This window comes from Carassius carassius, chromosome 45 (assembly GCF_963082965.1).
Source record: "Carassius carassius chromosome 45, fCarCar2.1, whole genome shotgun sequence".
In the NCBI taxonomy this organism is placed as follows: Eukaryota; Metazoa; Chordata; class Actinopteri; order Cypriniformes; family Cyprinidae; genus Carassius; species Carassius carassius.
The window spans coordinates 21,460,841-21,482,633 of NC_081799.1; the positions used below are offsets into that span (position 1 = coordinate 21,460,841).

The window sequence follows — 21,793 nt, forward strand, 5'->3', positions numbered from 1 at the left end:
ATATTAAACTTGAATCAATAAAATTAGTGGCACTCACCAGGAGCAGGGGAGGCGTCTCCTTCAAATCCGTATCCATTCACTTTGGGGGATTCGTGAGGCAGGAACTCTTTGCCGTCTGGAACAACCTAACCTTGTTTAAACTAGTCAGAATGCAGAGCAGAGAAATACGCTATTAGTTTAGTCATATATCATGAAAGTGGTTTAAAATCTGATGCTGCCCAATAAGTTGCAGAGGTCAGTGTTACCAGTGCATTGAGCGCAGCAGCTTGCTGGATTTGTGATTTGTTCAGGGCTTTACAGAAGGGGTCAGCATCAAACTGAGTGTTCTTGTACAGGACCTCCCATGGCTTCTTGAACAGTGTGTCATCTTTTTCACATTTTTGGGGAACAAAATAAACATGCAATTTACCAGATGGCTCCTTGGCCATATACATATTAAAATGACACCAAAATGTTGCTTGCATGCTGTTTATTTTCTATTTGATGCAGATCCTCACTGGAATATTTACCTTCAGGGTAGTACATAAGTGCATTTTTGGCCTTGTACTGCCATGTTTCCAATCCTGCCTTGGTGCACTCAATCGCCTGTTTCTCTGTGGATGGCAGAGCGAGGTTCTTCTCGTGCCTCTTTAAATGACAGAACAATAAGCTTTGTCAGAACTCAAAACAACACCCACCAATACAAAAATCAATGATATGTAGTAGCTATTGTTGTGTTGTACCTCTTTAAATTCATTCTCTGCCTCATAGAGCCACGCATGCCTCAGCTTGTTCTTGTCATCCGCAAGCTTCAATATCTGCTCAAAGGATGCGTTGTCTTCACTTGTGTTTTTAGCAAGAAAATGGTCCAGAGACAGAAGATCCTTTTCCTCTGTTTTTTCAGCAGCTTTTCCTGAAACATAATACAGAACACAAGTAGCATACATCTTTAAAATTCCAAAAAGACCCAAAACCCCTCTGTAAAAGCTGTGCAGATTTTGTGCATATGTAATTAGATCGTGCCTTGTTTGCATATTTAAATTAAAAAAATATAAATAATACAAAAAACAGCTTTCAAAATGTACTTTAATCAAATGCGTAAGAGATGATATGTATACGTTTAGCAGCAGTCACTTACCATCCTCTTTCGCTGATCTGTGTTTGCTCTGCAAACACGAGGGAGATGCACTTCGACCATCTGGGGTCTCAAATGTTGAGGGAGTCTTGTCTAAATGGGAAGAAAATGATTGAAAAAACATTCAAGATGTGAATGAGTTTGTTGCTTCATCAGAACAGATTTGGAGAAATTAAGCATCACATCTTGCTCACCAATGGATCCTCTGCAGTGAATGGGTGCCATGGAATCCAAAAATCTAATAAAAACATCACAACAATCCAAAAATAATTAGCCAACTCCATTATATCAATTTATTATGTCTTGTGTTTGTAACAAATCCATTATAAAGGCAGTTTAACTTTAAAGCTTTCTTACAAACATTTAGTTTTTTGCTTCACAAGATGTTAACTGATTGGCTGGAAGTTGTGTGGATCACTTGTGGATTATTGTGATGTTTTTATCAGCTGTTTGGACTCTCAATCTGATGGCACCCATTCACTGCAGAGGACCCATTGTAAATGTTTTAGTGAATTTTAATTTTCAGGTGAGCTAATCGCAAAGCGTAAGAAACATCACTCACAGGGCACATAGGTTCGAGGGGTATTTAGCCATCACAGACCCATATTTGATGGCGGCCTCCCTCATCTGCTCCAGATCTCTGTTCTCCTCTGCCTCCAGATAATCCTTCTGCGCTTGAAGTTTGGAGGCATCTGGGAAAAAGTCCCTCTGGATGATCTTCCCCAAACTCTTTGGAAGAAATTGTGGTATGTATGTTAAAAGCAAATAAAGGGAAAATAATTTAAGCAGATATAAGCATTTTGTTTACAGGTGACAGATGAAACTCAATCAGCTGTTCCTGTATAACACATTATATGCTGACAAATGGTCTGAGGTTTGGTATTTTGTGTAAACACTGTGTGGTGTTGACGGTTATTTAATAATAAAAACCAAAGCCAAAGTCAAACCAAGTGTATTCAAGGAACACATTTCAAAAACACATGATGATTAAAACGGTTAAACAACACAAATTATTAAATGTATTAAGTATAATACAATGAATAATGCCAGAAAATCCCGTTGTAAACAGCATACTGTCTTACCTCTATATTGATCTTCATCAAGAATCTTCCTCTTCGGTTTGTTAGTCCTTACCACATCACTCCTGACAGCGACTGTACTGTAGTAACATCAGACTTCTGACTCAAATCTTTCTCTTTGGACTCTGTAATATTTTATTTTAACAGGAGAAACTGTTCTTTTACAGTAACATCAACTGAAAGTCTAATTGTGTAAGACGTTGTTTACCGTTAGCCTCTACGCCAAGTACTTTTTTCTCTCTCTAACGAAATGCCATTAATATGTGTTTAAAATGTATTTGTTTCATATTTGAACGATAGCTCGCGATAAATGTTCATTTTAACCACCACTTGGTCAAAAAAAAAAAAAGAAAAAAGACCGAAACGGACGCTGGAAAACCGTCTTAATGGCGTCTTTTTGCCACTTATTTGTACTGTACATTAATTTTAATGACTGAAGCAGTTTAACATTTCTAGCACACGTAAACACTTAAATAGCGCATTACCTCAGTGAACATGGTAAGCGATAAACATATTTTTTCAGTCCATAAGGTGCAATAAAAGGAATGCTAGGTGTCAAAGCCTTTAATACATCTGACAAAACACCACAGGTGAGTAAGGTACATATTAAACTAATAATTATCATCATAATTCCCTAGTTCATTAATTACAGTAGTTTAAGACAATTTCTGAAATGTCATGTCTACATATGCAAATCAAACATCTAATTAAATATGCATATATTTGCATTTATGTACACAACAGAAAATAATAAACCCTTAAAAGTGTATTTTGGATATTTTGTTTGCACTACTCTTAAAAGAAAACTATAGTGTCTTGCCTTAGCAGATAATATTCAAGTGAAGATATGTTTGCATTTAATTATGTATTAATAAAAAATGCAAAGCTTCAGAGTCCCACAAAATGAACCACATGACTACAGAACATTATATACCACATATGCATTAAGACTAACAACACTTAAAACGTTACGGAAATCAACAGAGAATAGTTTAGCTGAAAGAACATGAAAATGAATATGTCTTTCCTTTCTATAATCATCTGCCTTCATGATCACAGTCTGATACATACCGAAGTAGCTATTTTATAAGAGATGAACAAAATCATAGTCAGACGTAAAGAATCAGCTTTTTCACTGTCATGTGCTAGGTTAAATGCAGAATCCAGTCTGTCTTGAAACTGGTTACAATGGCGTATGAGGATCTTTTAATCAACATAAAGATCTGAACATTTCCTGTATGACCAGAGGCAGAGCTAAAAACAACTGCATACTAAAATAAAATGTAACAGCAGTATGCTATTAAATGGATGGCTTATGTGATCCTGTACATGAACAACATCATTAAGCCTTCAGTCTTTTTAAAAAGGCCAAAATATGTAATGGCTAAGACAACACTGCAAAAAAAGTTCTTACTTGGCATTTTTGACCTACTTTCCCATCACAAATATCTAAATGTTCTTAAATCAGGATATATGTGCTTGAGAAAGTTGAAAAAGGTATTTCTGAAAAATGTATCACAATCAAGTGAATTTATGCTTAAAGCAAGAAAAAATATGTCAATTGGGTATGAAAAATAATCGTGTTTTTCTTTTGATTTGCATATATCTTTTTAGGTTTTAAGCATAAACTCACTTAAATTTGTTCTTTTTTTTCAGAAAACGAGACTTGGATTATTTTGTGATTCTTGTATTGGAATTGTTTTTTTTTTTTTTTTTTTGCAGTGAATACTTAAATATGTACAGGTGTTTATAGGTGAAGTGTGTAATTTCTGCAACATCGAACAGAATGAACTAGTTTTAAACAAAAGGAAGCTCACAGAAGCCATGCATTTCTATTTTTCCGTCACGAATTCTTGAGGTCACAACTTGTCTTTATTTTTGCAAATCCATTTGATGCTGCTAGTGCTAGAAACTACACAGCTCAACTTCAAGCTCTTATTAGTCACATTTGGATATTACAGAATTAAACTAATAAATATAGACTGCTAAGATGTGATGATAGAGGCCCAGTGTCTTTGTAGCAATGTTCAGCAGGGACCTTCTTTGCCCTTTGGGAGCTTCTTGGCAAGTCGCTGTGAGGTCAAGAGCAAAGGCACATATTTCGAAGCAGAAGCGATGAAATCACCGTAAATCCATCACATTCACACTTCCGTCTGTGATTGTGACGTGTTGACTAGCCTGAGCCCAAAACACAGATGAAGATCATTCATTATAGTGCACATAAGGTTAAAGGACAAAGCAGATCAGTAAAATGCAGTTTAAGGAGTAGTTAAATTAAAATTGGCTGAAAACGTATTCACCCTCAGGCCATCCAAGATGTAGAGGAGTTTGTTTGTTCATCAAAACAGATTTGGAGAAATTTAGCTTTACATCACTTGCTCACCAATGGTGCATTCTGCAGTGAATGGGTGCCGTCAGAATGAGAGTGCAAACAGCTGATTAAAACATCACAATAATCCATAAGTAATCCCCACCACTCCAGTCCAACAATTAACATCTTGTGACATGAAAAACTGCATGTAAGAAACAAATTCATCATTATGATCTTTTTAGCTTTTAATTAAAACCAGTAGCTTCTGGTTAAAATATGAGTCCTCTATAACATTGCTTTCTCCAGTGAAGTCATCTCATCTGAATCAGGAGAGAAATACGCACAGATCATGCATGGTTTTCAATCAAAAATCACTCCATAACCGCTCTAAACAAATACATTGGTGAATTTTGATGTGGACAGGAGATGGACTTTATCACTAGAGGAAGTGCTGTTATGGATTATAGACTGGATATTTTGGACAGAAACTACGTTTTTAAAGTTAAAACATTCTAATGATGGATTTGTTTACAAAGAAACGTTTTGCTTCACGGTATGTTAATTAATGGACTGGAGTGGTGTGGATTATTGTGATGTCTTTATCAGCGGTTTGGACTCATTGTGACGGCACCCATTCACTCCATAGGATCCATTCGTGAGCAAGTGATGTAATACTAAATTTCTCCAAAGATTTTCCACTAAAGAAACAAAACTCATATCTCGGATGACCAATTTTAATATTTTGAGTAAGCTATTCTTTTAAGTACTTAAAGGATTCACTGATCTCTAATCAGGCATCACTCACAGAGAAGAGGGGCGGCTCTCTTGGATGCGGGTGGAATCCTCTTTGTTTGCAGGAACAGATCTCGTCCATCCCGTGGTCTGTCAGCCGAAAGTAGCCCGTCCTGGAGCACAAGTTATCAGACTGTTATTTTTCCATTAATCATGCTAACTATCACTCAAATTAATTAACATGGCGTTTAGACAAAAACTTACTCATTAAATTTAGGTGAGCACACAATGGCTATAGACTCTGGAAGCATGATTTGATAAGAGCAATGTGTGTGCAGGTCCACACTGGATAAAAAGGCTGTCTGGGTCGGGTGAGTCTAAGATATATATATATGATTATTCTCAAGACACAATTACAGTGATACTATAAAAATAAAACATAAAAAGTCTAGGACTATACAGAAAACATCCTACATGAATCCAGCCCAGTGTAATGAGATCATTCTGATCCTGGATTAGGAAAAGTTCCTCCTCGTTCTCTGTGTCACAGTAATCTGGTCCTCCACACTGCTTGGGTACGATCACATGTGTCACTGTGAAGGCGTTCTTCATCTGTGGACGAAGACATCAAACCGTTTTGTGATTTGCTCATCATAAGACAGATTTCCTCAGATATGTTATTTAAGGTTTAAGGTTGCAGTTTGCACAAATTAGATTTAAGAGATAGTAAGATTTATATACACTTCCATGCAAAATTATGTGGGGTTTTCCTTCTTTTTTTTTTAAAGACATTAATACTTTTTTCCAGCAGGACTGCATTAATTCAACCAAAAACTATAATTATAAAGTTAACACCAATTTCATTTCAAATAAATGCTTTTCTTTTGAACTTCCTAAAAAAACTATTCTTCTGTCAGTCTGCTTGTGTCCGAGCATGTTTTGGACGTACCAGCTTGCCACAGAGAATCCCACAGGTCTCCACGGTTCGTGCTGTGTTGGCATCTGCTAGCTTTAAAAATCTTTGGCAGAGCTCGGCGGGCACAAAGAGCTGCCGCAAACCGCTTACCAGCGCACCTGAGAAAACACATATAATCTCAACTTAATTACTGAACAATTGTAATATCTGCATGTCAGCAGTGAATAAGGAAATGTAAACTGAGAAGCCTCACTGTGTCCTGCACTGACTGGAACACTAGGCTTCAGTGAGCGGTCAAACGCTGGGAGGGATGTAGTTTGAGAGACATGGTTTGGGGTTCCTCCGGGGCTCGTCGGCGGTGAATACGAGGCCTGCGGAGGTCCTTGAGCGTCAGGCACCAGGAGATCTATGGGAGAGGTGGGCAATACCGGGACGCTGAACTCCTGCATGATGCGCTGGCGCTCCTTCTCCAGCTGCTGCCTGCGGATCCTCTCCTCAAAGGCACTGAACTGCTCCTGCTCACGCTGACGCTGCTGCTGCTCGGCCTGTCTCTGCTTCTCTGCCTCCTGCTCGCACTGCTTGGCCACTTCTCGAGCCTGGGCCTCATCCTCCGCTCGCTGCCAGAAGTCACACACCCGTCAATAAACACTATTACTTTAATTAGTTTGTAGGTATCATTTAAGAAATATCGGTCCACCTTTCGGATGAGATATTCGGCGTGTTCTTTTTCGTAGTGCTTGAGAAGCAGCTTTTTCAGTTCCTCAGCTTTCGGAAAAGCAACTTCCTTTAATTTCTAGCATGGAAAATAAGGAATATTCATTAGCTTGAGATATTCTCTCACATTTGGCACGCTTTGTGAAACATTTAACTTTCTCCAGGAAGAGGAAAATCATACCTTCATCGTATCTTTCTTCTCAGGAATGTTGGCGGTTTTATATTCACGATGTTTAGGAAGTTTTTCAATAAACAACCTAAAAGGAAGTAAAACGCAGGAACATTATTGATTATTTTCAAAATATTATCATTCAGTAATAATATTTATACATATTTATTATCTATATAATATGTTCTAAAATGTAATTTTATTATATTAACTTATTTTAATTTTTTTTCACACACACACAATATATATTTTTTTATATATTAGTTTTGATGTTTAATAAATGTTTCTTTATTTCCTAGTATATTAAGAAACATATTTCTAGTAAATAACAAGGTCACACAAATGGTTTTATGACTTTTAATTTTTTACGTTTTTCATGAAATGTAATGGAATTTTTTTTTAATAGAAGGAAGCTAAATAAGAAACCATTCAAATAGAAAAATATTTTAGCCATGCATATTACTAATCAAAAATTCATTTCATTTCATTTATTTACAGTAGGATATTTAAAAAAGATATTTATGGAACATGATCATGTTTAATATCCTAATGATTTTTTGGCATAAATAAATTAAAAAAGGGTAATTTTGACCCATACTGTGTATTTGCTGGCTATTGCTACAAATATACTAATGCTATTTATGTCTGTTTTTTTTTTCTCCAGGGTCACATATTATATATACAGAATATAATAGTTATTATTTTATGTACTTTTGAAATCTATTTAAATTTGATGCTTATTCAATGTTTAATTCTAACTATTTATAATAAACAGCAAAATCACTCAAATCAGAGTTTTAAACCATCTACACATCTTAAATTTTGTTTTTGAAATCTCATAAAATAAATAGAACATAATCATAGATCAGCCTACATAACGTTTAGTTTGACCTCCCAACAATAACGATTAATATTTATGAAGGTTAAGCACCTCTTTTCACTTATCAGTAGCTGAAAAAGTAGGAAAAAATTTACTTTTAGAGTTTAGGCCCTATTTTGTACGCTACTAATGGAAATTTTCCATTAGGAGAGTGAACAGTTTAATGAATCTGATATGTGGAATCAATAACCAACCTGCCAGGCATTTGGCACTTCCAGGCTGCTCTTGCTGTACTTACGTGATGTACTTATTGTAAAGAATGAATGCATGCTCGACATTCCCCTCCTCTGCATAGATGTTGGCCATTCGGATGATTTCCATCCCGGAGCGGAAGTACCGGCGGGGCGGCACGTCCTCGCTAACGTCCACAGAGCTGCCCAGCTTGATGAGAGCACGGACCCTCTCCTCAGCCGGCAGACTGGAGTCACTCTGCTCAGACATGATGGCTCCTGCCTGCAGATCAATAACACACTTTAACATGCTGTTTACACTGTTTGGGTGGAGTTACTTCTATGTAAGGTTATGATGTAGATAGTCTAAAAAGGGGTTTCAAAAAGCATTTGAGCACTTTAAAATGTCTGAAAGTCACTGCATCAGACATCAAAATATGAAATCAAGTGTTACTGTAACATGCTAATAAATGGTCTTTACTCAGAATTCGAACAGGTGTTGATGTTTTATAATAAAACGAATGTCATTTGGTTTGATAATTTGTTTTTGAATTCATTTACTTTTCCACATTGCTAATATGTCAAAATTATTTTTATGTAATGTATAGATTATACATAATGTATATGTATGCACTCTTTTTAAATAAGCTGACAATACTCGACTTTAACTTTAAATGAGTCTGGTGGCACCCGTTATTGACAGGCCAATCACCAGGAACAAACAATGATAGCAAGAGAAGTCTCGCATGAAGGTAAAATCACTTTCCTACCTGATTACACCGCACTTCTTTAAGCTTTCAAAGATGCTTTGATGCTTTTATCTCATATATATTCGTCATATTTAGACATTGTGAAAACAAAGCGTGTAGTGTTCAGATTAACTGTGATATCACAAGACTGACTTCCTGCATCGGAAATACCCCGCCCACCGCAGTCAGCTGACGGTGAAGTCATACCTCACGTTGACCAATCACGAAGCACTTCGAAGCATATTTTTAGAACTTTGTGATTCTATCACTATGACGCTTGTATGTTCCTTCAGGATGATCGAAATAAATAATTCTGAGGAAATATGCATAGTTTCACGACTTTACAACACTGTATGGATAACAGAAAATTTAAAAACGGTCAGACATCTCATCTCACTCTGTCCCTCTGTTTGAGTATATGTGCTGAGACTTTCTTTATCGTCCAATTTATCTGGTGTACACCCTGGAGTTTGAATTAAATTTTATAATCTTATATGCTAAGTTCTTTATACACAAGCAGCAATTTAATAAGTCTTCCTTATGTTTTAAACATTATATTTTGGAACTTAATATGCTTCTTAAATCACACAAGCTTGTAAAGAACAAGAAGAATGGAAAACTTTTGTATAAATATTATGACCTATTTCCCGAATCCTCGCTCTTAATATTCTTATTTTTCCACCGCTATTTAGTATGTATGTTTTTTTTCCCCTTCTTTTTGTTTGTTTGGTTCTTTGTCTCTGGTATGGTATGTCTGTATAAATGTTTGATTGGATATTGATGGTTTTACACGTTTGTACCCAATGTTACCTTCAATAAAAGATAAAAAAAAAAAAAATCTCGAACGTATGTACCGCTACAAAAGTACATGAATGCTGTTTCTTTTAATTTTACACAGAAGACACAGTTTTATATATTTTTAACCAAAATACTGAAATTTGTTGCTAACGTCTATTCGAGGTAAAATTGTATTTAAAAACAACTAAATTCTTACATTTTTAAATAATTATGAAAATCTAAGATTTAAATTGACCAATGTTAAAAAGGTTAGTCATATTCTCTAGCTCTCTTTATACATGTAATTGTACTCGAGTATTATATTGTACATTTTTAATGTCAAATAATTATTAAAATAACTTATAACTAAATTAAAGAACTTTTTGTAATATTCCACAAAAACAGCAATTAGTTTCGTATATTTAAATAAAAAATTTCGGTCATTCACAGTTGTGATGCCCAGATATCTGCTACTTATTATTATCAAGTTTTCTAAAACCATAAGAAAAGGTTTTGCATAATTACAAGCGATTGTGCATTTAAACCTTTTATTAGGTTGATTAAGCACTTTGAGTGCCTAGAAAAGCACTATATAAATATAAGGAATTATTATTATCTCGACCTGGGTTCTCTCGGATCACGGAGAACATCTAAAATGTAGACTTGCAGCCTAAATAATAGATCACAACAGCAAGAATATTTTAACTGATAAAAAAAAAAAAATACAAAATATGTAAAATATAATAAAAGATAATAAAACAACTGTAATTGCACTTGCAATGCAGTTTAATATTTCACTTCATTTAAAACAAAAGGAAAGATAGATCAGCAGCAGTTATAGATTATGTGTGTGAATTATATTTGCTGGATAAAATGAACTTCTAACAGATAACCATGACAAAACCTAGTAGTAAAATAATTAGAGTCTAATAAAATAGTCGACCTCTTTAGGAGACCAAATTCATCGAAGAAAAAGTATGGTTCCTCCACAGAGAGAAACATTTAACCATTGGACTGGCTGTTTGTGTTCAGAAAAAGCAGTCCAGCAGTTCAGGTTGAAAATGTGAAGTCTCTTTGTTTCACCGAGGAGTCCTATCTTTCGGACCTTTTCTGTGTCTATATCGAGGTTTTCGGTGATGCCCTGGAGGTCTCGTGGATCCCCCTGGAGGCGCGCCTGGATTCTGGAATGGCTGGTCAAACCTGTCGAAGGGAAGCGGAGGTGGATAATGTCCCGAGTGAAATTCTCTGACACTCTGGTTGGGAAAACAGGGTCTCACGCCCTGCGGTGGTTGAGGAATCAAGGGCGGACGGAAGAACTGCTGCTCAGGTGGTCTGAACCAAGTCATGTTGTTCTTCTGGTGAAACGGTCTGAGAAGAAATTGTGAGATTGAGTAAAGAAACAGCTTTCATCCAGGAAGATCGACCATTTTTATATCATATTGTCTAAAGATTTGATGATTTGAGCTTACGAAAACTGATTCTGGGGTTCCCCGTGCCATGGGTGATGCCCTTGTCCATTAAAAAAAGGATCATGGTTATGCTGTTCCCTTCGATGATGATGATGATGATGAGCATCTTGTGGCTCGTTTGCAAGTCCCTGGGTGGGTTCTTGGACTGGTTCCTCCATTCCATCATTGCTGCACAAAAAATTGCAACGTTAATTTCAATAAGTCATCTTTTTTTTTTAAATGGAACAGTTGACTGAACATTTAGACAAATTATAAAATAAAATCTAAAAAAGTCTGCATGTGTGTTATGTTTTGTATCATATTCGATACATTAGGAGTTTTTATGGCTCATATAGTAGGACATATTGAAAATATGAAACTCAATCGAGGAGGAAAAAAACTGAGCAAATTTATGCATTTATATTTATGCAATTAGCAGATGCTTTTATCCAAAGCAACTTACTGTGCATTCAGGTTATACAGTTTGTTCCCTGGGAATTGAACCCACAACCTTTTGCGCTTCTAACGCAATGCTCTAAAACTGAGCAACAGGAACATATACAAATATATAAAATTTGGTGAAGTTATGATATTAATATGGTATTTATATGGTCAAAAGCATGAAATTCTGATAACATGTAATGTAAATAATGTAACCGCATAACTGACTACTTGCATAAAATGCATATAAATATCACTTGTCATCTTAGTAAGATGATAATAAATGCTTAGTTTTTATTGTGGGAGGCAAAACATAATGCAATCCAATACAATGATGATTAAGAGATGAACAAACATTTCTTAAAAGACTGATGATCATAATTGATAGTCACATGATTTTTCTGAGAAACAAAAAATGGTGTATGAATAATCAAGTAACCATAAGTTGTTTCAGGCCAGCAAATGTTTATCTTGGATATTACAAACAAAATAAAAGTTCTTACGTTTACTTTTTAAAAAGTGGTAAAGATTACAAAGAAAAAAAAATGTGTGTACCATGACCTGAACATTTCTATATTGCTACTAAAAGGCCTTTTACTTGCTAAAAAAAGTTCTAAACTAAGCACCAAGGCATGTAGTAGATTAGTTTTAATCATGCTGACAATTTAGAGACCTTAAAAAGTCATGCATTAAATATAATACAGTGTGCTTTACAGAAACTCGCTGATCAGATCACAGACACAGAACAACAACACCCGGACTCTGTTTTAATCATTCTTGGGGACTTTAATAAAGCCAATCTCTCCCGTGAACTGCCAAAATACAGACAGCATGTTACCTGTCCCACCAGAGACAGTAATATATTGGATCACTGTTACACAACAATAAAGGATGCATATCACTCTGTTCCAAGAGCAGCTTTGGGACGTTCTGATCACCTTCTGGTTCATCTTATACCGACCTACAGGCAGAAACTAAAATCAGCTAAACCTGTATTAAGGACTGTAAAAAGATGGACTAATGAAGCAGAGCAGGATTTACAATCTTGTTTTGACCTCACTGATTGGAGTGTTTTTGAAGCTGCTTCCACCGATCTGGATGAACTCACAGAGACCGTAACATCATATATCAGTTTCTGTGAGGATATGTGTATTCCTACCAAGACTCAACTAAATTACAACAATGACAAAACGTGGTTCACTGCAAAACTCAGACAACTCCGTCATGCCAAAGAATATGCTTACGTGAAGGGGGACAATGTCTTGTATAAACAGGCTAAATACATACTGGAAAAGGAGATCAGAGTGGCAAAGAGGAATTATTCTGAAAAAATAAGGACTCAGTTCACTTCGAACGACTCCGCATCAGTGTGGAAAAGTCTAAAGAAGATCACCAATTACAAGACACCACCCCCCAGCACTGTGGAGAATCAACGACTGGCAGACGATCTGAACGAGTTTTACTGCAGGTTTGAAAGAACATCCATCACCTGCCCTGAACACCTCTCCACACAACCGTTCACACCATTAACAGCTCCTGCAACCCATCCTAAACACCTCTCCAAACAGTCGTTTACACCATTAACAGCTCCTGCAACCCATCCTGAACACCTCTCCAATCAAGCACTCTCACCATTCACACATCCTGCATCCCCCCTCTCCCCCACACCTGCAATACAGATCAGCGAGGATGCGGTGCGCCAGGTCTTCCGGAAGCAGAAAAGGAAAAAAGCACCAGGCCCAGATTGTGTTACACCAGCCTGTCTGAAATCCTGTGCTGACCAGCTGGCCCCCATCTTCACAAAGATCTTCAACAGATCGCTGGAGCTGTGCGAAGTCCCTTCATGCTTCAAACGCTCCACCATCATCCCCATCCCAAAGAAATCCAAAATTACAGGACTAAATGACTACAGGCCTGTGGCTTTAACATCCGTAGTCATGAAGTCATTTGAAAAACTGGTGCTGGCCCACCTGAAAGACATCACTGGACCCTTGCTAGATCCTCTTCAGTTTGCCTACAGAGCAAACAGGTCTGTGGACAATGCAGTAAACATCGGACTGCATTATGTTCTGCGACACCTAGACAGACCGGGAACCTATGTGAGGATCCTGTTTGTGGACTTCAGCTCGGCTTTTAACACGATCATGCCAAACCTCCTCCTGCCCAAGCTAACTCAGCTCTCCGTGCCCACCTCCGTCTGTCAGTGGATCAACAGCTTCCTGACAGACAGGCAGCAGCTAGTGAGGCTGGGAAAATACACATCCAGCACCTGTACAATCAGCATCGGAGCTCCCCAGGGCTGCGTTCTCTCCCCACTGCTCTTCTCCCTGTACACTAATGACTGCACATCTAAGGACCCCTCTGTCAAGCTCCTGAAGTTTGCAGACGACACCACACTCATCGGCCTCATTCAGGACAGTGACGAGTCTGCTTACAGGCAGGAGGTTAAAGAGCTGGCTGTCTGGTGCACTCTCAACAACCTGGAGCTTAACACGCTCAAAACAGTGGAGATGACTGTGGACTTCAGGAGAAACCCCCCTGCACTCCCCCCACTCACCATCATGAACAGCACTGTGACTGCAGTGGAGTCATTCAGGTTCCTGGGCACCACTATCTCTCAGGACCTGAAGTGGGACATTCACATTGACTCCATTGTGAAAAAGGCCCAGCAGAGGTTGTACTTCCTTCGCCAGCTGAGGAAGTTTAACCTGCCACAGGATCTGCTGAAACAGTTCTACTCCACCATCATCGAATCCATCCTCTGCACTTCAGTAACTGTCTGGTTCAGCTCAGCTTCTAAATCTGACCTCAGAAGACTACAGAGGGTAGTTCGGACTGCTGAGCGAATCATCGGTTCAACTCTCCCATCTATTCAAGAACTGTACTTATCCAGAGTGAGCAAAAGGGCTGTTAGAATCACTCTGGACCCCTCACATCCAACACACTCCCTCTTTGAACTGTTGCCATCTGGTCGACGCTACAGAGCACTGAGCACCAGAACGACCAGACACAGGAACAGTTTCTTCCCTCAGGCAATCCATCTTATGAACAGCTGATACACACTGAACACACTACACTTTATATTTATATACACATACACTTAATTTATCTAACACACATACTTAGTATACACTTAAATTTTGCACATAATATACATGTACATACATAACTGCATTTTTGGAATATACCTGCCTACAATTGTCAATTTGTATATTGTCATTTCTACTTTGTCAAATCTACTTATTTGTATTTTTTGTATTTTTATATTCTTTTATTATGTGTTTTATGTTCTGTCGCTGTCATTCTGTTGTACTGCGGAGCTTCTGTCACGAAAACAAATTCCTCGTATGTGTAAACATACCTGGCAATAAAGCTCATTCTGATTCTGATTCTGCTTTACATGGCTCTTATGACATGCAGAAGAGCTCACCTTCTCTTGTGCCCCATCCTCAGGTCTTCAAGATAATTCTGCCTCTCAATTGAGTGTCCCCTTGATTCATTGAATACTTGGAAGAAATCAGAGCATTCAAATAAAAATACCTAAAAGCATGCAAATACATACAGTAAGTTTAAGTGAGCTTACTTACAATCAATCGCTTTTTGGGGGTTCATCCCATCAACATCGATTAGGTATCTATGACACAATATTTAACAGTGACAACTGCTGGATGTACTCGTCTGAAGACAAGGTTAAGAGATCTTGAATATGGAAAAAGAGCAAAAAGAAATTAATTTTACTCACCGACATATTAAATAGCCGGTGCGGTTCAAACCATGCGTGCAATGAACACCAATCAGCTTATCTGTTAAAAAAAGTTAAACATATAAATGAAATTTTTCTCAGTGAAACGAGATATTAAACATTAGGATGGTTGTTAAAATAAAATAAGAACAGCATTCAAAATGTTTGCATTTTGATGAGCATTATTTGTTTTTTTGAATGACATGCATTGATGAATTGTTCACTATACAACCAGGAACATTCACTGCTGTTAAAAAAAATATATATATATATATATATTTTTATTCAGCAAGGATGCATTAAATTAATCAAAAGTGACATTTATCATGTTACAAAAGATATCAATTTCTAATAAATGTTAATTTCTTTTACTTTCTATTAATCAAGAAACCCTGAAATCCATACAAATATTAAGCAGCACAACTGTTTTCAACATTAATAATAAAAATACATTTTTGGAGTATCAAATCAGCATGTTAGAAGAACAACTTCTGAAGGATCATATGATACTGAAGTAATGGCTGCTGAAAATATTCATATTTACCATCACAGTAATAAATTATATTTTAAAATACATTCAAATGGAAAGTAGTTCTTTTAAATTGTAATACTATTTCAGAATTTTTACTGTATTTCTGATTAAATAAATGCAGTCTTGGTGAGCATACTAGTCTTTTTTTTTCAATAACATTTTAAAAGATCTTACTAAACCCCAAACCTTTGGATGGTTGTGAATTAAAGTAATTTTGGTTTTCACCTCATTAATTTACTTAACTATAACTTACCATTGTTTTCATTATCACGCAGAAAATGCCTGACGGCCTTCTTGAAGCTGAGAATCGTGGCATCGTTTGGCACTTCATGCCCTGCTGTGAAGATCTTCAGATGGTACAATGTGTTTGGCAAATCCTGAAACAAACACAATCACACATTTAGAGACAATAAATACAACCACGTCCCTCCACCCTGACAAAAAAAAAACACAAACTCCAATCTCGTTAAGCTGGATTCTCCAGCAGGGAGGAGCTGTTTACACCTTCATGAGGAGAAAATGTGATTAGCTATTTATTTAGTCTGCAATCCCTACCTCTACTTTGTAATAGCGAGTTGTGAAGGTCAGATCGATGATGAGACCCAGTTCTTGTCCTTCCTTCTCCAACATTCGCACAAGATCAAACGGTCCAAAGACTTCTGACTGCTTTAAATGATATCTGAAAGACTACGACAAAAAGCACTGGAATTAAATCTAAGCTCTCACACACATTTCAAACAGGTGGAGGATTTGTCAATGTCTTCAGACCTGTTTTAAGGGGACTTTAAAGGCGATGAAGCGAGTTCCAGGGATCCGTTTACCCACTGCTGTATACTCTGTCCATCTAAAGGAGACACACAACTTTAGCAAACAATCCTTGAAGCTTAACTTCAGTTAATGAACGAAGTTATAAAAAAACTAGCCTGTCAGGAACTGCATTTTTCTTTTTTGCAGGCATGTCTTCACAGCAGCTGCTTGGCCCATACACTTCTGCAAAACACAGCTGTGTCTGATTGCATACACATCGTAAGCAGAACTCGTACAAACTCTAAAACATGAACTATTTAAGAATGAGTTTGTTTACGTGTCAGATATGAGAGATACATATAAGTATCAGACACCGGTTCGGTTTCGCTATGACCAAAACAAACTTCATTTAACAGATAAGTTACTGGCTTAATCAGTCTCTTTAAGCGTGTTCACGCCTCGTATTCCATCACAACATATATTATAATTAAATACAATAAAGAATAATACATTTTACTGAAAAGTAAACCACTAACGTTACCTCTGTAAGATTCTCCCACTTCCACGTTACCGACACAGTAGCGTGCCCTGCTCCAGCTGACGTAATTCATCTGCTGGGAACTGCGCGCTCTGCCGCCACGCTCAGGCCGGGAGGTGAACCTACAGCCCGACCACAACTGAAGCGCTTGGATGGTCATTCGAGGCTTGCTTTCTGCTTGTGGAATATTTTTATGTAACAGCCGCCAACTGTATAAAATGACCGTTGTCTTCCGATTATAAAATTGTAAAGCGCTGTTCACACCAAGGACGATAAATATAAAAAAGCCAGCGAAAGCGCAAAATCAGATTCCCATTCTTATCACGCCGGTGGGATTGTATAAAAAAAAAAAAATAAATAAATAAAATAAAAATAATATATATATATATATATATATATATATATATATATATATATATATATATATATATATATATATATATATATAATTTGTTTTTTGGAAGGTGCATTCTAAATCCACTTGGCTCAAAAAACAAAACAAAAAAACAGGGTTAGGCCTACTACACGTTTACTACAGTAAAACCATGGTTCATTTTCGTAAAGGTTTGAATGGGCATGAGCCTCTGTTCCAAATTCAAATGGAACAAAAGTCACAAAAGTCTTGTGCCACTCAGAAAAAAAAGGAAGGATGAAGGTTAAAGGGGTGTAAATAAGATCCCAGTCAGTTTGGGGTCGCTCCATACCGCTCACTTTATCCCTTCAACACTTTTTAATCGAGTAATAAATGAATCATTAATATATATTAATATAACTAAATTTACTTTTACACTTTTTAGAGTGCAAGAATGAATATGGCTCTGAATATTATTTTGAGTAACTTGATAACAATGAGTAAACATTATAAACTTGAACTATTTGAATGCATGGTAGAAGAAGAAAGAACTGAACTCCCACACACAAGGAAACACTTGACAGACTGGGGAAGTCAGGCGCACACACAGGAAAAGCTGCAATGTAAGAAATCTAAAGCAATGTTTCTCTGGAACCACTTGTGACTATATAATCATTGGCTAGTTGGACTTTGGTTGGTTTCAAATCTTATATCATTTGTTTATTATAGTATCTGTTGGCCAGTGCTTATGTTAACTTCTTGATAATTGTTAAGATCAGATGAGGTAAGTTGTCCTGAACATTACGTAGAACAACTTTAACACTAAAGGAAACCCGCAGACAGTGGGAATTTGATTCTTTACCAAGAAAGAAGACAGACGAGGGGAATGCAGTGTGAAATTATCATATAAATTAGATGCATGCTACTAAACCACGTGTCCAGTTTAGTCTATAGCTGTGAACTCCAGATTATGTCTTTCAATTTTATACTGAAAAAAAAAAAAAAAATATATATATATATATATATACATATATATATATATATATATATATATATATATGTATGTATATATGTATATATATATATATATATAAATTACAACAAAAACCACATAATTGGCTATTTAATGCAAGTTTCCATTATGACAATTTACCACATATAGTGTTACAACATGATAAAGGTACTCAATATCTTATTTGCTACCAAGACGCTACACTGAAAAAAAATGAGTGTATAGAATCTGAAAGAATGTTAACTTAGAAACTGCTAGTCGTTTTCACAAATAATTACAAAAAAGGCATGTAGCTCATTGAATTAAACATCACATTTTTAAGTAGGAAAAACTGAAATGTGTTTCCTTGTAAAATGTACTTCAATAATCTTTGTTTTTACAGTGTGGCTATAAACAGAGAATTATTTCCAAAAATAATAATAATAATAGTAATTAACTACCCTGAAAGGTTTATTCCCTTTTATGTTGGCAGTCATTTTATAACACAGAAGCAATGACACAAAGGTGTTGCCTAGAAGCGGCATTCTCCATAACGAGGAAATGATTTCATGCAAATAAGGGCTGGACTAGAGTATAGAATGCAGACGGATTTCTAAGAGAACTCATCCATCACGATTTGATTGCACCGAGGTTCAGAAGAGAAGACCATGCCTTTTTGCAATTTTCCTTTCACTGCTGATAAGACTGTGAAGAACAGGGCGTTGATAGTGTCTGTGGAGAGCTTCAACCCAGGTGAAGATCTGATCAAGAGAAACGGCGTGAAGAAAGACACTCAAAGACTTCACAAAACCCTCAGCAAGCTCGGCTTCTCTGTGGACATCAGAATAGACATCGATGCAGATGATATCTATGAAGCCTTCAAAGCATGTAATGTGAGCCCATCATGATGTACTGATGTTTTTCCTAATAAATAAAATGTGCTGTTTCAAATCTGCAGTGATATTTCATGTTATGTGAAAAGACCTCCTCTTTATGATTAACAGTAAATTAATAGCAAACTTATCTCTAACATGAGCGCTTTTTAACCAAGTATTTTTGTTGTTAAGTCTAGTTGATAAACAATTAGATAATTTTATTAATTAAAAGAAAAATATATTGTATGGTAAGATTTTGCCATTATGAATCAGTCCTAACATTATAATGACAGTTAGGACCGCAGATTTTTAGGGTAACAACAGAAACGTAACTTGCACTGTCCAATCAGAATACTCACTAACTCTGCCCTCCATCCTCAGCGAGCAAGAAGACGGTCAAAGACTGTTTTGTGGGCGTCATATCCAGTCACGGTGAGGAGGGTGTTGTGTTCGGTGCTGACGGACGTGCTGTGAAACTGGCTGAGATCTACAGCTACTTTGGAGGTCCGTCAATGGCAGACAAGAGCAAGCTTTTCTTGATTCAGGTACATTTTGTGAAACCTTTCTCACAGACAAACCATTTTTAAGATCCTACTTCAGCAAATATCGATGGCTGTGTTGATATTACATTAAAAGTCCTTTGACTCTGTGGTACTGTTTGATCATTTAATGCCTAAAAATGTTATGAATTTGAACTTTTGAATATTTTACTGATTAAATAAGTGTCTGCATGAATTTTAAATGTTAATTTGTTTAATTTAAGTAGATATCATTTCATAATTTTACCTGGGAATTTTCTTAAAGCTAGTATTTGAATGTTTCTGATGGTCATATCTTTCTGCTCCCCAGGCTTGTCGAGGGCATGGGTTGGATGAAGGTGTGGCGGCCGACTCTTCATTCTCAGAGGAAGAGGACGTGTCTGAGCTGTTTTCCATCCCTATTGACACAGCAGTCATGTACGCCACATCTCCAGGTCTGATTTATGAACTCCATCACATTGTTTGCATAGTTTGTAAAGTCTCAAACTCTTCAGTTCTTCACTCACATTCATTTGTTTTCTAGGTTACGGTGCATTCATGCATCCTCTGGGCTCAGAGTTGATTCAAATCTTTTGTAAGTTGCTAGAAGAGGAAGGAGGTCCAGATCTGGAGATCACAAGACTCCTGACTCGGATAAACTTCCAGGTGGCCTACAACTTTGAATCCAGAGGGAAAGTGTTGGGCGGCAAGAAACAGATGCCCTGCTTTGTGACCCGCTTTACCAGAGAGGTTTTCCCGTTCAGAAAGATGGCAGCAGCAGAAGATTTGAGCTTGAGCTTTGCAGCCACACAGCTTATCGATGAACCCAGTCGACCACGGAAGAGCTCCATCAGCTGAACAGAGACTGACTGGAAGAACACGTGGAGAAACGGATTCATCACGTTATCTCATTTGATGAGGTAACAAAGAATCACGTAAAGTCGCACGGGAATAGGAAGTGAGGTGTTTCGAAACATGCAGAATGTGGTTGGTTTTATAGTGCTGTGTTTGCTACTTCCTTTTATATGTTTTCCTAAAGTAAAACAATCATTTTCTGTTTCATTTCAAAGAGTATTGAGGAAAAAAAGAAATATATCTAAATCTTTGAAGTGTTTATTTAAGTGCCTGTATTATATGTGACATTCAAATAAAACCTAAACCGGATGATTCTTGAAGCTCATTGTTTTACTAAATTCTAAATCATGAACTCTGTTGCAACTGCATATTAATGAATCACCATTTCTGGAAAACACTTGTGTAACATTAAACCTGATCCCAATCGAATTCGAAACTAAAGTCATGCCCAGGTTTCTTTGTCTCAGGTTACATCATATTCATACCTTGCCCTTGGTATATTTACTGTACTTCAAGGTGTGAGTGTTTATTACACGCTCTGTCCTTCTGCAAGTGCTCATGATGTGAGTTGACAGCCAATCCAGACATGTAGGATTTCAACATGGCCTGTTGGTCACAAACACTAATGCCAGGTTTAATTTAACTGTGTGTAGAGTGATGACTGTTACGTGCACTTATGTGCTTATTAAATGAATGTCTGGTATGTGAATTAGACAGACTGTGATATGCAGTTAAGTATCTGGTGATTCTCTACCTACTGGAACTACCAGAATGATGCTGCAATACTTATCTATGAGCATCTTAACCTGAGAGACGTGTATAATTTTACTGAACTGAAGAACTTGTTCTTGACGTGAAGAATCAGAACACAATGTACCAAGAATAACAGACGTCAATGCTAACAAGCAATCTGCATGTAGTCTGCTTAAGGTTTTACATTCATAAAGGATAAGGAGGTACTGATAAACATCAAAGGCCCACAGAATTCATCAGATATTAAACTCAATATTTTGTGTCAGAAAATTATCACTTTTTGCAGTTCAAATAGAGTTGTAAACAAATTGCTTTTAATTAGTCTATAAATTAAATGTTCAATATTTCTATTCATATTTATAATATGAATAAAATAACGCCCAACCTGGA

At 36.8% G+C, this 21,793-nt stretch overlaps 4 protein-coding genes across 7 annotated transcripts; 1 reads left to right on the plus strand and 3 right to left on the minus strand.

The window, feature by feature from the left end:
* Positions 1-388: 388 nt before the first annotated feature.
* Positions 389-2,273, minus strand: LOC132127433 (splicing factor ESS-2 homolog). 3 transcript variants are annotated; one of them, XM_059539297.1, is made up of 5 exons: positions 2,189-2,273; positions 1,677-1,841; positions 1,118-1,184; positions 723-892; positions 389-627 (listed from the first exon to the last, which is right to left on the minus strand). In XM_059539297.1, exons 2-5 carry the CDS (start codon positions 1,683-1,685, stop codon positions 436-438), a joined length of 438 nt encoding a protein of 145 aa, XP_059395280.1. In that variant the 5' UTR covers positions 1,686-1,841; positions 2,189-2,273; the 3' UTR covers positions 389-435. The 3 variants fall into 3 exon arrangements, with proteins under 3 accessions (XP_059395280.1, XP_059395281.1, XP_059395279.1); XM_059539298.1 differs by lacking the exon at positions 1,118-1,184 and having other exon boundaries at positions 1,716-1,841; XM_059539296.1 differs by lacking the exons at positions 1,677-1,841; positions 2,189-2,273 and having other exon boundaries at positions 1,118-1,405.
* A 1,749-nt stretch (positions 2,274-4,022) lies between these two features.
* On the minus strand, positions 4,023-9,022 carry stambpa (STAM binding protein a). The gene is made up of 10 exons (XM_059538996.1): positions 8,856-9,022; positions 8,154-8,368; positions 7,048-7,123; positions 6,850-6,945; positions 6,406-6,769; positions 6,186-6,310; positions 5,711-5,848; positions 5,501-5,613; positions 5,310-5,409; positions 4,023-4,371 (listed from the first exon to the last, which is right to left on the minus strand). The coding sequence occupies exons 2-10, from the start codon at positions 8,354-8,356 to the stop codon at positions 4,315-4,317; spliced, it is 1,272 nt and encodes a 423-aa protein (XP_059394979.1). The 5' UTR covers positions 8,357-8,368; positions 8,856-9,022; the 3' UTR covers positions 4,023-4,314.
* A 1,357-nt stretch (positions 9,023-10,379) lies between these two features.
* On the minus strand, positions 10,380-17,209 carry LOC132127497 (RNA/RNP complex-1-interacting phosphatase-like). Of its 2 annotated transcripts, none has more exons than XM_059539397.1 (9): positions 17,063-17,209; positions 16,543-16,764; positions 16,330-16,461; positions 16,028-16,151; positions 15,243-15,303; positions 15,088-15,134; positions 14,931-15,006; positions 11,081-11,248; positions 10,380-10,979 (listed from the first exon to the last, which is right to left on the minus strand). In XM_059539397.1, the coding sequence occupies exons 3-9, from the start codon at positions 16,402-16,404 to the stop codon at positions 10,691-10,693; spliced, it is 840 nt and encodes a 279-aa protein (XP_059395380.1). In that variant the 5' UTR covers positions 16,405-16,461; positions 16,543-16,764; positions 17,063-17,209; the 3' UTR covers positions 10,380-10,690. The 2 variants fall into 2 exon arrangements, with proteins under 2 accessions (XP_059395380.1, XP_059395381.1); XM_059539398.1 differs by having other exon boundaries at positions 16,543-16,783; positions 17,063-17,174.
* A 1,810-nt stretch (positions 17,210-19,019) lies between these two features.
* Positions 19,020-20,904, plus strand: LOC132127291 (caspase-7-like). Its single transcript, XM_059539086.1, has 4 exons — positions 19,020-19,290; positions 19,659-19,822; positions 20,127-20,250; positions 20,340-20,904. Exons 1-4 carry the CDS (start codon positions 19,071-19,073, stop codon positions 20,651-20,653), a joined length of 822 nt encoding a protein of 273 aa, XP_059395069.1. The 5' UTR covers positions 19,020-19,070; the 3' UTR covers positions 20,654-20,904.
* The last annotated feature ends 889 nt before the right edge of the window (positions 20,905-21,793 follow it).